This window comes from Artemia sp. Qi Xiang Cuo, chromosome 3, assembly GCF_049724085.1.
Source record: "Artemia sp. Qi Xiang Cuo chromosome 3, ASM4972408v1, whole genome shotgun sequence".
NCBI classification, from domain to species: Eukaryota; Metazoa; Arthropoda; class Branchiopoda; order Anostraca; family Artemiidae; genus Artemia; species Artemia sp. Qi Xiang Cuo.
The window spans coordinates 7,617,765-7,630,565 of NC_142796.1; the positions used below are offsets into that span (position 1 = coordinate 7,617,765).

The 12,801-nt window shown below is 37.4% G+C and overlaps 1 protein-coding gene across 1 annotated transcript in view; it reads left to right on the top strand.

The window, feature by feature from the left end:
- Positions 1-12,801, top strand: part of LOC148953711 (unconventional myosin-XV-like) — a 548,203-nt gene that overhangs the window by 307,505 nt on the left and 227,897 nt on the right. The window contains exon 27 of the mRNA XM_089108456.1: positions 669-886. Coding sequence (XP_088964582.1) covers positions 669-886 — 218 coding nt within the window. The remainder of the gene's footprint in view (positions 1-668; positions 887-12,801) is intronic.

The window sequence follows — 12,801 nt, forward strand, 5'->3', positions numbered from 1 at the left end:
AGAGAAAGCCATTTAGCAAAAGAAAAGTAAAATTAATTCGCAAATTTTGTTTTACTCATTCAATGACGGTGAGCCAAAATAAAAGCTGCATTAACTAAAAATCGATCGAAATTAAATAAAAAAAACTGTTTTTTTAAACTGAAAGTAAGAAGCGACATTAAAACTTAAAACGAACAGAAATTATTCCGTATATGAAAGGGGATGTACCCTCCTCAACGCCTCGCTCTTTACGCTAAAGTTTTTTATTGTTTAAAAAAACAAAGTTGTGGTAAATTCAAACTTTAGCGTAAAGAGCCAGGCGCTGAGAAGGGGACATCCCCTTTCATATACGGAATAATTTCTGTATGTTTTAAGTTTTAATGTCGCTCCTTACTTTCAGTTTAAAAAACTTGTTTTTTTTTATTTAATCTCTATAAGAGACCTCTGCTATGTAACACAGAGAATGTTAACTCCTCTAAAATTTGTTGTTATTCCAAAGAGAATAACAACAAGAGGAAAAAAGAGGAGAAAGAGAAAGAAGAAGAGGAAAAAAGAGAATACTGAAGTAACTTTTGGAGACTCTGGGAAACAGAAAAAAAAAGTTAAACTGTCAATGACCCACCCCTCTCCACGTATAAGATTGAGTTAGATTTTAATAGTACAATTAATTATTTTGTTCTTGATTTAAGCCTGCTTGATAGCTATCTTGGTTCAGTTTCTACAGTTGAGCTTGACTCACTATGCAGCCCAGCTAAGCTAGCCGTCTCATTAAAAGGAGGAGGAAGAGGCGAGGGTCGTCGAAAGCGGGAGTACGATGTTCCTCCTTCCAAACCTTCACAACGTGGGTATGCTTCACCTGCACCAGTTTTACTGCCAAATATACCTATGCCCATCCTGACGCCTACAGGTTAGTGTCTTGGTAGTTTTGGCCTTTATGTGTTCCTGTGTTTAGCTTATTTGCTTTTTGTGATAGTAAGCGGGTGTTCAAGGCCGTACCCAGAATCTTTTTGGAGGGGGGGGGGCTACACAAAAAAAAACTAAAAATACTCATACAAAATTTGTTTATATCCATTTTTGTTACGTTTTTACGAGTCAATAAAACATTTGGGGGAGGGGTGGGGGGGCTCAAATCCCCTAATCTCCCCCTGGATACGGCCTTGCTGGTGCTGTAGGAATATTTAAAGACTTTCTTTTGTGGAAGGAGGTTTTTTCTGGGACTTTTTGTTCTTCCTTAAATGTACTTTAAATATAGTGTCTTAAAAAGTTTAATCTACCCTCAGCTCCTGATCCAATTCTACAGATATTTCAAGCTTTATTTTCTTTATTTAGCGTATATAAAGAAAAATATATAATGCAACGAATTTATGAATTTGCTATATGATCTTTAGCACTAGTCCGAGCTTTTAATTAATTTTAATTTATTTTCTCCAAGTTATGTAATTAGTTATTTAATTTAAGTAGTCCACTTATTAATTTATTCCAAATCTTGTCCTTTAATTGATTCTTCAACAAGCTGCAGTTATTTCTGATAACTAAATCATTAAAATATATTTATAGAAGATAGATAGATAGATAGATAGATTTTTTTTTTTTTCCATATACCAGTAAAATAATTACATAACAATCTACAAATCCCCACAAAGGCTCCATGGCCTGTAGGAGGGGGATTATGAAAAGATCAAATAAACATTAAACATTTAAACGCTTAAGATTTAAACTATATAAACATAACGTTAATATTTAAACATATAAACATAAGCATTTTAACTTTTAACATTTAAAGCATTTGCTTAATAAAAAAAAAAAAAAAAAAAAAAAAAAAAAAAAAAAAAAAAAGGAGAGTTCACTAAATAAGCTTTATCAAACTACAGTGAATCACAACATCAGTAGAATGGCCCCTATTGACACGGACAGCACACCAAATATGGGAATAGAATACTGACAGGGCTCCATATATGGGCATAGCCTCCCTAGGGAGACCACGTGGTTAATGGGGTCAATGACCTCTTTTTCCAAGGTCGATTTATTTGATATTTCTATGTGTAATAACTCCGGAACGAAGGTTGCACATGCGCATTGAATTCTAACGGGAACAACGTTATTGATCTAGGACTCGAGGGGGAAGTGAATTTCCGAGAAATTGATTGTGTAATCGATCGTGAATGTCATGGTGTCCAGAAATAGTATTTGTTGTTGTTGCTCTCGCCAAATATTATGAGTTTCCCGGAAACAGTTAGATCACATGTTTCCTTCTCAGCCAATCAGAGGGCTTTGTTTGCATAATAGCGGTGGGGGGAATACAAAGAAAGGATTTTTGCTATAGTTTTATTAGTCTGTGAATAGAATTCAAGGAGTGAGAAGAAGAACAGTTTGACTTTACTCATTTGGATATATATTTGTGATGGCGATTAGTGGAATGTTTACCCTATTAGAAGTTGATAGTGGAGTTGATGATAATGGTACAAGAGCACCAAACATTGCGGTGGAAATTACGAAAGGATCACGTCTTTGTCTGGAATGGGATGCAGTATATGCAAGATATGTGATATCCTTGAGCAAATTTAAAATGGAGGATCAATTATATTTTGCCACTAAAGTTGATATAGCACATGTGAATAGACTTCAATGTGCTTTATGTGCATTAGTGAAACATATTGAAGACAATAAACAGTATCGCTAATTGTACATGCTCTGTATTATTGATGTTGTTTAATTATTCAATAAAATTGTTTCGAAATCGAAAATGTTCTCTTTCTTTTCCGGGTAGGGCTAACGAATCAGGCTCAGTCTAGAGTCAGCAGTTGGAGTGAAAGGACTGAATAATGAATAAATTTGAGAAAGAGAGAATTAGATCAAATCTAGTGTTTAAGGAAAAACATTTGATTTTGGATGATGATTTTCTCGAGTTATCTCTTAAACGCAGGATATTCTCTTGTCAAGTAACACTTGACAATATAATGAGGAGTGATTCTCCCCCATTGGACTATTGTATGAAACTTTTAAAATGTGACTCAAATGCTTATAGTCAATTTATTGATATATTAATTGGAACAAAGCAGAATCATATTGTGGATATACTTTTGAAAACATTGCCAATGGATTCAATGTAGATGGCTCCCCCATCATTCGAAAGAGCTAACGTCACAGAGCTACTCCTCTCTCCCCCATTTCCCTCTCATTGAATTTTCGAACGAAGAGGATCAGTTTCGTTTTAGCTGTGAGTGATTCGACATCGGAAACCGAAAAATGTTCTATATATGTCCATTGTGCATGTATACTCTAGGCAGTTGGACTCAGTGTGAGAATTGTACAATTATTGATGACTATAGTGAAAAGTGTAAATTATGTAATCCTTGAAAATTACTTAGAGGCTATGCAGTACAAATTAAAGGAAGTAATTCATGTCTTGAGGAGGTGTGTGACTCTCACCGTAGAGGAGACCTGTGTTCCAAGTACCACATTGAATACTGTGCTCTATGTGAGAGTATTTATTCTAAAGTGCTCTAAAAAAGTCCTAATCGCGATTAAAGTTTATATCTTCGGGACTGGTCTCATTATAATTTTAATTTAGTCTGGGAAGTGTAAACTAGTATACGATTCAACTGGTTGGGTAACAATAAAATTTGGTTTCTACTTCATCGTTGTGATGACACCACCTACTATGACTATAAACCAATTGATTTTTATTTGGCAGTTACCTAATGTGATTCACCATTTGAAAACATTGTATGTGATATTGCCTCAAATAGACCGATTGAAACTCATGAATTTCAAAATATGAATGAAAATAATATCATTGACTATACACGGAGACATGACAAGAGCGAAGTTACATTTTCCGGTAGAAAATGTGAACCTGACTTTGCAGTCAATCAAGATCAATAGTGAATCCAAATGATTTACCATCATTAGCGGTTCACGACAGTTGCCTATACATCGAAGATGAAGACATCTAAAGTGTAGAATAAAGACATTGTTGTATATATATATATATGCATTTTATTAATAAACAAATTCACAAACATTTTTTAAGAACTTTACTCTTAGGGCACTGAAATCAATACCATATAGGTCTCAGAGGATATTTTCCACTAGAAAGTCGTTCAGACGAGGATTGTCAACGTAAATGTGGAGAAACTGCTTGTAAGTATAGCCACGACATCGGAACACAAAATATAGTAGTGCATGGAAGCCACAACTTTTAGTCGTTAGATCCTGAACCCTCTTCCAATTTTAAATAATAGTTTTCCCACTGCTCTCAATATAGTTGCTGATGTGGGGTGTGTAGAATGTATAGGGTAGACCAAGAGGATCAAAAAATTCGATATTCTTCTTTGTTTGATAGATGCACAACCAATGACCCGTCAGCACAGTCGACGGACTGCTATTAACAATTATCAAGGTATTGTTGACACTTTGAATTTTTCCAAGATAGTCCGAGGGTAGACAATAGCATTTGTACTGAGACATGTAGGGATCCATATTAAATACACTGATTATTTGACTAGTGTTCATGGCGCCAAGTCTAGTAGAACACTGCCTTCGGGAGTGATTTCCCAATAGATTTCATATTGATTTAGTGAGATTAGTGCAATACTCTCAGCCAATGGGTCGGCAAATGTACACTCTAAACGCACACTCCCCGTACGTACTATACTCATATCCTGTGTGCCCAACAAATCCAATACAATGATACCTTGTGTTTTAGCAAACCTATCTTCGGTTATAACATTTTCAAATAGTTAAGAGTCATGATCTAGGGTTTGCACGGTTAACTCATACTATGTTCTATAGGATTTATCAAAAAATAGATTTTAGAGTGAGATACCATTTACTTTTCAAACAAGAGAGGAAAGTCCAAACATCTCGAATTTATTTGGGCATTCAGGCCATGATCCAATTGCACTGGCGCTTTTTACAAATTCCAACACTAGTTTTGACAGAATTATACCATTGATAAAAGATAAATCGGTAAAGGTGCGTGAGCCCATTGCAATATGACGCTGATTGGTGATTGTTTGAGGAACAAGTAGTTTAATATTGTTGCCATTGGCTCTCAGTTTTTCCACGGCCAAATCAACAGAACTCATGACCTGTTGTTTGCGTACATGAAGTATTGCCGAGGTGAGGGAGAGACTTACATCAGGATTGGCAGCAAGTTCTTTTCTCAATATGAAATTGGAGGGTGCAAGCGTCAGTTTTATATCCACTTTAACATTGTGCGGCATCCATTGGGGTATATTAAATATTTCATGAAATATTTTTCCAACTAGATGTAATTCGCTTGTTGCAGCATTTTTAAGCATATCGGTACAATAAGTATTATTAATATATTCATAAACATTTGAAATGACTACCAATTCCTTATGTGACTTGGGTATCATCAACATGAATCGTATAAAACTTGTAGAATTTGAGAGACTATTGCTAGTGCTCACCAGTATGCCATTGATGTAGATACTAATTTGATGAAATAAATTATATAGTATACAATTTTCATAGGATATTCCATCGACCCGAGTTGACATTGTATTATCGAATTTCCGGACTTTCATTTGCAAATCTATAAATGTTCAAGACATGTCCATAAAGTAGTCTTCATTGGAATAAATTTGAAAGTGGATATTATCGGAAAGGGGTTGTTGTGGATAAAATTGTTCATAGTATCCATGCTTAACACTCACATTGACATTTTCAGCATTGAATAGATTCAATGAGGCGGTGATTGAAGGTTGAGAATCCTTATGTGGTAGGTAGGACATTTTAGGAGAAGAAATCTAGCTTCGATCTGATAATTTTCTTCCTGGGACCTCTGTTTAAAGCACGTGTCGGCTTTTTCCTTCTTTTCTTTGACAAAACTGGTGTCTTACGTTTCCAACCTGAGTCGAGACTTATAAGGGATGCATTGTTTCTCGATCTTTTTAATCCTTTACCATTTTGTTTTAATTTCTCGCCAAGGGTTCGCGCACTGGACCTAAGATTTTCCGAAGCACTTTTTTTAAAATCCTTGCCAGAGCCCCAATCATATAGTGTAGACGCTGCAAAATCAGTCGCAGCCGGTACAAGATATTTTCTAGCCAGTAGTAGTGAAGAGCGACACAGCTTAGCAAACTAACTGCCAAGAACATAGCCAGACATTGACGAGCGTCCTTTGTAATAGTCCATTCCATTTCCCTGTGGTCTCGGGCCAAGAGTATTAACATAGCAGTCAATATCAGGACAAGTGAATACCACTTTTTGACATCTTGCTTTTGAACGATGGGTCGAAAATGGCATGTAATCACAGCCAACCCTTTTGAAATTGCTATGGGATCGCCCAATTCAGTTCTTATTGTTAAATGACATAGTTTCAATTAGGACGTTTTTACAAAAATATGCTGAGGTTCCTTTATATTGTTAGTGTGAGCATATCTTGGATTTGTTATCCGTTCCAGGGCTTAGTGTAAATCGACAAGTGAATACGGTCTAGAGGCGCGTCAGAAAATCAGGCATATAAACACAGCACGGTGCTCGAGGTGATTGCTGATAAAAAATCAGAAACAATGAAATTAAAGTTTCTATTACTTCTACCATTGATTACATTGAGGTTAAAGCCAAGAAAATCCTTTAGATTATCATTGAGAATAACCTTTTCTCTGGAAATAGCTGAAAGTTTGTAGACAGTATTCTCCTCCTTTGTGTAGATGACATGGAATGCTCCCTTTTTACGATCGGCAATTCTTGTATTGTGGGTACGACATAAAACGTTCGTGCGGGCGAACACCCCATGGGATCGTCCGCTGCATAGGCAACTCCCCCAATAGTACTATTTAATTTGTTCTTGATCACCTGTGGGTGGCGGCGGCCAATCATAGGGTCTAATTTTTATTTCATATTTACGATCCTTTCTCAGGATGTCATAGGTATTTTTGAGAATACAGTAGACAAGAGCCACTTCATACTTTCCATCGTCGAATTTGATGGTGGGGGAGAGTTTCGTCCAAAAATCACTTGTTCTATTCATGTCATTGTAGAAAGGATCAGAAACATTGGACATGAAAGTCACATAGAAATCATTGGGCATTGTCAATATCTTCAGCACTGACCCAAGAATCAAAATCTGAGTTGTATCCTAGCCAGCAAACAAACAACTGTTTCTAGCCCATATGAGTATGACTCTTTAATATCATTTCAATTTGATACTTGTCACTAGTGTTTCTAACTTTTTGTAGTATACATTCATAAAAACCATCGAGAATCTCGTCAGCTTTGGTGTCTCGCAGTCGATAATTCGTGGGTTTGGTGTCTAAGATTGGACACTTTAAAAAGTTCAGTGCTCCATAAATAATTCCCCTTTTCAAAAAGATTAGTGGTTCCATTAATTCAAACTGTATCCCCAACATTGAATTTCTTCCTTTTTTTCTCTTTTTCACCCTTGGAGTATTGCTTTAGGAAAGCATCAAATGTATTTTCATTGTAGTGAACATCCGTTGGTGTAGAGTTGGACAGAGATCGACGTGGTCGTCGATTATAGATCAACATGATTTTATATAAATCATGAATAAAATCCGAAGTTTTTTTCAGTGTGCAATATATTGAAATTCATATAAAAATAGTTATTATTAATAGTTCGACCAATGCAACCTTTATCGGGCTGTGACTATGATAAAGTACTTTATTTAATTTCAAAAGAACCTTTTGCACATAGGGATTAACAAATTCACTACCGCGATCCGATTGAATTTTTCTATATGAATCCTGGTCGAGAATACTTTCAATGAATCGTGCACCTTTAACGCCTCTATTTGATCACATTTGAATGGCATATGCATAGCGTCTATAGATACTGATTGTCACTAGAATATATTTTTAGGGCGCATTGTGAAACCGTTGAACTGCGTCTAAAGTTAAAAGATCCGTTTGCATTATATGCAGAGGGAAAAAGGCTTCAGTTTGTCGATATTGTTTGCTGCGAAGCCTGTGATTCCGATGTAGTGTGTAACTCGGTTCATTTTCTAGATACTCTTTTGCATTTTTCATTGTGGTGCCGGAGACAGCTTTGGAAAGCGTTTTGGGAGAACTTAAACTCCCTGCCTCGCCAATATTTTCATAGACACCTTTCAGAACTTCATCCATTGCGAGCGTAGACACGTAGTGTAATGTCCACTCCCCTTGTGCACACTGGAGGGCGAATCAATTCGTCTTCGCTTTCGACTAGCAGCCACAGGTGTTGTAAAATCAGTGGCGCTGCTAGTATCTTCATATATTGAATCTTTTTCTTTTTTAAATGGTGTTGTTGTTGGTGGACTATATTCTCTTAGTTTCTTTATAATTTGCCTTGTACCAATAAGACTTTTGGGAAAGTTTTATACACACAGAAAAGTGTATCGATTATTGTCAAAGGATAAGAGTCCTTTACGATTCGTCACCATATCACAAATTAAATAAACTAGATTATAACTTTTTCCATGAATTATAATTCGTTTCCCTGTGCTCCCGACTTGAACTTGATTGTCAGTTTCCAACATGAGATAAGATAATACTCTTTTACTCTGTTCTCGATAGGTGAGTGGCAATAGGTTTCCAATTTTCAATACAATTGAATTCAATTCCTTCTCCTTTGATGCTGCTGCAGAATCTTGAGGAGATGTTTCCTGTTGAGAGGGATCGGCGACGGTGGGTCTCTCACGGTATGGTTTATGTTTGTCCACACGTCGCAATGCATCTTGAAGTAAAAGCAGTTTTTTGTCATCGGCAATATTCTCGTCGTTAATGAATTTGCTTAGATTGTCTTCAAAATGTTCGATGGGCGAGAGGACAAGTTCAAATGGTGTCAATTTATATGGTTTTGCCATTCTCACTATAGAAAACTGTTTACAAGTACTTCTATTATCGGTAGTACAAGTGTGAAGAAGCTACTACCCACGTGAAGGAGCCATGTTCTTTTAAAATTTTTTCCCCTTTTTTTAAAATCCCATGCGCGTAAAGTGGAACGCTGTTGCGTTGTCTGTTGTCTAAAAACTTATGGCAGTTGAACAATGCCCTCAGTTAAATTTAAACAAAGTTCAGATATTAGATTAATGAAATCATTGTCAACCCCATTTTTGAATATAGCCTTCCTAAGCAATGCTTTTGAAGTGCTTAAAACGGAAAACAGATGCCGTTGTTCGTGTAGTTTCTTCAGTGTCATAATGGCAACTGATAGTCTTTTCTACTGTTCACCGGAAGATATACTGTAATTTTATTGTTGAAAATGTCGGTGACTACACGTAGATCCTCGGTTATGCTCTTATTAAGATCCAGAAAAATTTAACCGTAGGGCTTGATAGTTAACTGAGTTTACGCTGACAACAGAAATTTTGGAGCACCGGGGTATATCTGTTTATTGAGAGTTATGAGCGAGCTATAATCACGAACAACTCGGTAGATGATATAGATAGTGCAATTCAAGGCAAGGGTTTGCATACATTTCCTCTTATGAAACAGATTGTGTAGAACCAGATCAACGGAAATGTGTTCATGATGAGAGCGAACAGTGAACAGTTGTAACATTTCCTGCGAGAACTGTTCAATGGATTCAGCCAAATCGTCAATAATCGACCACGAGTTCGATTCCATGCTTTTGAAAACATCAATTCCCCGTGTGAATTGTTTTGGTATGGTTGTGGAAATAGCTTTTATTTTATCATAGGACTCCTGCCAAATACTATAGCAATAGTAGATTTTTTTCGGCTTCTCCAAAAACATTTTATCGCAATTTTGAATTATTCTAGTTAAAATTGTTGTTTTTCCCGACATTGAGGGACCACACAGAAACGATCTGAAGGGTGTTTTAAATTGATACATGCTGCTGTTGGGGGCAACAGTCGGACTACAACTAACTGTAAATCATATGTGCTCAATGAATAAGTAGTAATTTCCCCATAGATCTATCTATTCAAGAACAACAAAAAAAAACAATATTTCATTGGCAATATTTATTTCGGCACTGCATGAAAACAAATATTTGCAGTCAACATGAACAATGATAAAAATAACACTTGTTCAACGTGACAAAATTTCATTGTGGTCAAAATGAAAACTCTATTTGTTTAACATGAACTCGGCAATGATAAAACTTTATAAATAAGCACTTATTGTATTTAAGCACTTTTCTTTGAATCAATTTATTTAAAATAAAAAAAACTTTTTTGTCTTTAAATAAAATTGTACATCTACAGCACTTTTTTTTTGTACAACGCTTTTCTGCGTAGCATCTTTTTACAAAGCTTTTCTATATAACACTTTTTGTCTTTAAACACTTTTCTATACAACACTTTTTGTACAACAGAAAATACACACACGGGAACTAGCAGCACTATTCAACATTATGAATTGAAAGGTGAGGTCCCCCCCCCCGGGGACCGCGGGGCCAAAGGCCGGCCGGCCGCGGGCGGGACCCCCTCCTCCCCCCGGGAGCCACGGTGGTGAAAGAATAGTTGTCTTCACTGCAGGGTAGTGGTGGTGGCTCGATGGGGTTGTGTGTATGTGGTGATATTGGGTCAGGTTATTTAATTTCTGTCGAGGCTGAGTGGTGAGTCAGGTTAGGTTCATTTATCTGGACCAAGTTGATTGCGATAGTCAATGCATTCAACTCGGTCCGAAATACGGTAGTGGCCATGAGGTAGAACACTCTCACCATTCTCGAGTACATAGACCTTGTCGGATATACACGACATTGCATTCTTTTCCTCTCACAGTATAATTTCTATACTGTAGAGAGCGAATTGCAAGCACTTGTGCTCTTGGCACTAGGCTACTTTCTACACAGTCTCTATACACGCTCATGTTGAAATTACTCTTTACAAAATGTGTAGGCACCCCTTTACACGTCTTCTTTTCTTCCCCACTATGTGTTTCAACGCAATAAACTTTGGGACCTGGGAACACCTCCCGAGATATCAAATTACACCTCGTCTTTGATTTTAACATTAATAATTTGTTGGAGGCTTGACGTTTCACCAGCTCGGGGTAGAGAGATGGACTCCAGTTGGCGAAATCCATTAGCGAGCTGATATGCACCCCCTTTTACAAATCACCCAATAAATCCAATTCAGCCCCATTTACCTTTAATAGCAGAGAATCTGTATCACCATAGTAAACTTGAACCTCCCCCTCCCGTGGCCATTGCACCTTGCACACATTGTAAAGGAACGACAACATGAGCTTTTTTGAAATTTCTAGTACTGAACTGCCGCCTGCAATATTCTTGTTCAGTACCACATTTCGCTTTCGCCTGTGTAGAAGAACCATGCCAGTCTCTATGCTCGTGAAAGATGTAAAATTCGGGTCGGCAATAGTTCGTGCACTACTCTAGAGGGTCAGTCACAACTTCGCAGCGAGATCTATTACGAATGCTTTAACACATTTTACCAAACGCTGAATTTAGGCGGAGCTTATACATTTCCTTCTCCACCATTGAATTTGCCCTAGAGTGTTTATCGACAAAGGTGTCGATAAACATTTTCAAATAGGTTCGTTGATTGAACTGCAGGACCCTGTGTATTTTGGTGATTTTGAAACCAATGCTCACCATCCAGTGAAAAAGCACATGGTGAACAACGATATTCTACTTAGGGTCTAAATCAACAATCAGTTTCTGTTTGGAGGGAGTTCATTGCATCCCCATACCCTCAACCAATGATCAATTGTAGGGGCTCAGAGAGTCCCTGCTCACGGGCCGATTGATACAGGGAAAGACAAAATCTTTGACTGAGTCGTGAAGCGCCAGCGGAATGTGACCGTCAATTTTAAAGAACCATCCTTGTGGCACGTTGTCCTCGACGTTGTTAATGTCGGATAACTCACAGTAATTCTCTCTCCATTCATAGGTTCAACAAGGCTAAGTGGGGATAGTCGGTGCTGATGTACTCTACGCGTTTAGGTCAAGGAACACTTCATGGGTAAGGACCACGGTGCTGTTTTGTCTACATGGATTAGTTTACAAGATACGATCCCAGTATCCAACGTACCCACCCCGTATTGAATGCACGAAACAATGGTGTATGTCTCAGTCGATGAGTAGGCCCATATCCACCCTACTGATTTTATAAATTAAATCCATCACTAAATGGGGTGTAGAAAAATAGTAGCATATATCTAACCCAAACTCTGAATAGATCTGGTCTGTGTTCTTACAGACTATATCCAACAGAGTTAAAACGTCACTGGCCAAGTACAGTCTACAATAATCCCACCCATTTTTACAATCCTCCTTGGACCACACCTTCTTGGCAAACTCATACTCCTCGGCTGTGCATTCACTGTTGGTCAGTGAATTGAAAAAGCTTCAATTGGAGGGAGTGTCTCTTCGCTGCAGTGAATACCAGAGCCGTAATGATTGTACGTATTTATACCCGTTCAGGGCAACCGATCATGTATTTCTCCTCCCGCGTGGCTCTTTTTCAGTACGAGGCAACTACCACAACTGTTGCTTTTCTGCACAGTACTCCATTGACTCAATGCTTTGGGGAAAAAAATAAAATAATATAAAAATCTGATTTTATTACAGCACATATGCCCATTATCCACTACCTGCCATTTCAGTTCGAGAAGCAATAACTTCTCAGCTGATTTGGGAATTATGTTGTAGATAAAGGAACTATTTACCCATGGACAATCTACTCCCCCTCCCTCCCTATGCATACGTGCCAGTGCCGGTAAAATAAATTTTAAATCATAATTGGAATTATGAATAAAAACAGGGATAAAAAACTGCTGGCTAACATTTAAATTACACGATTGATGCGCAACCCCCCTAAAATTACTACCCCCCAAGGATATTTCCTGCCACAAGTGATTATG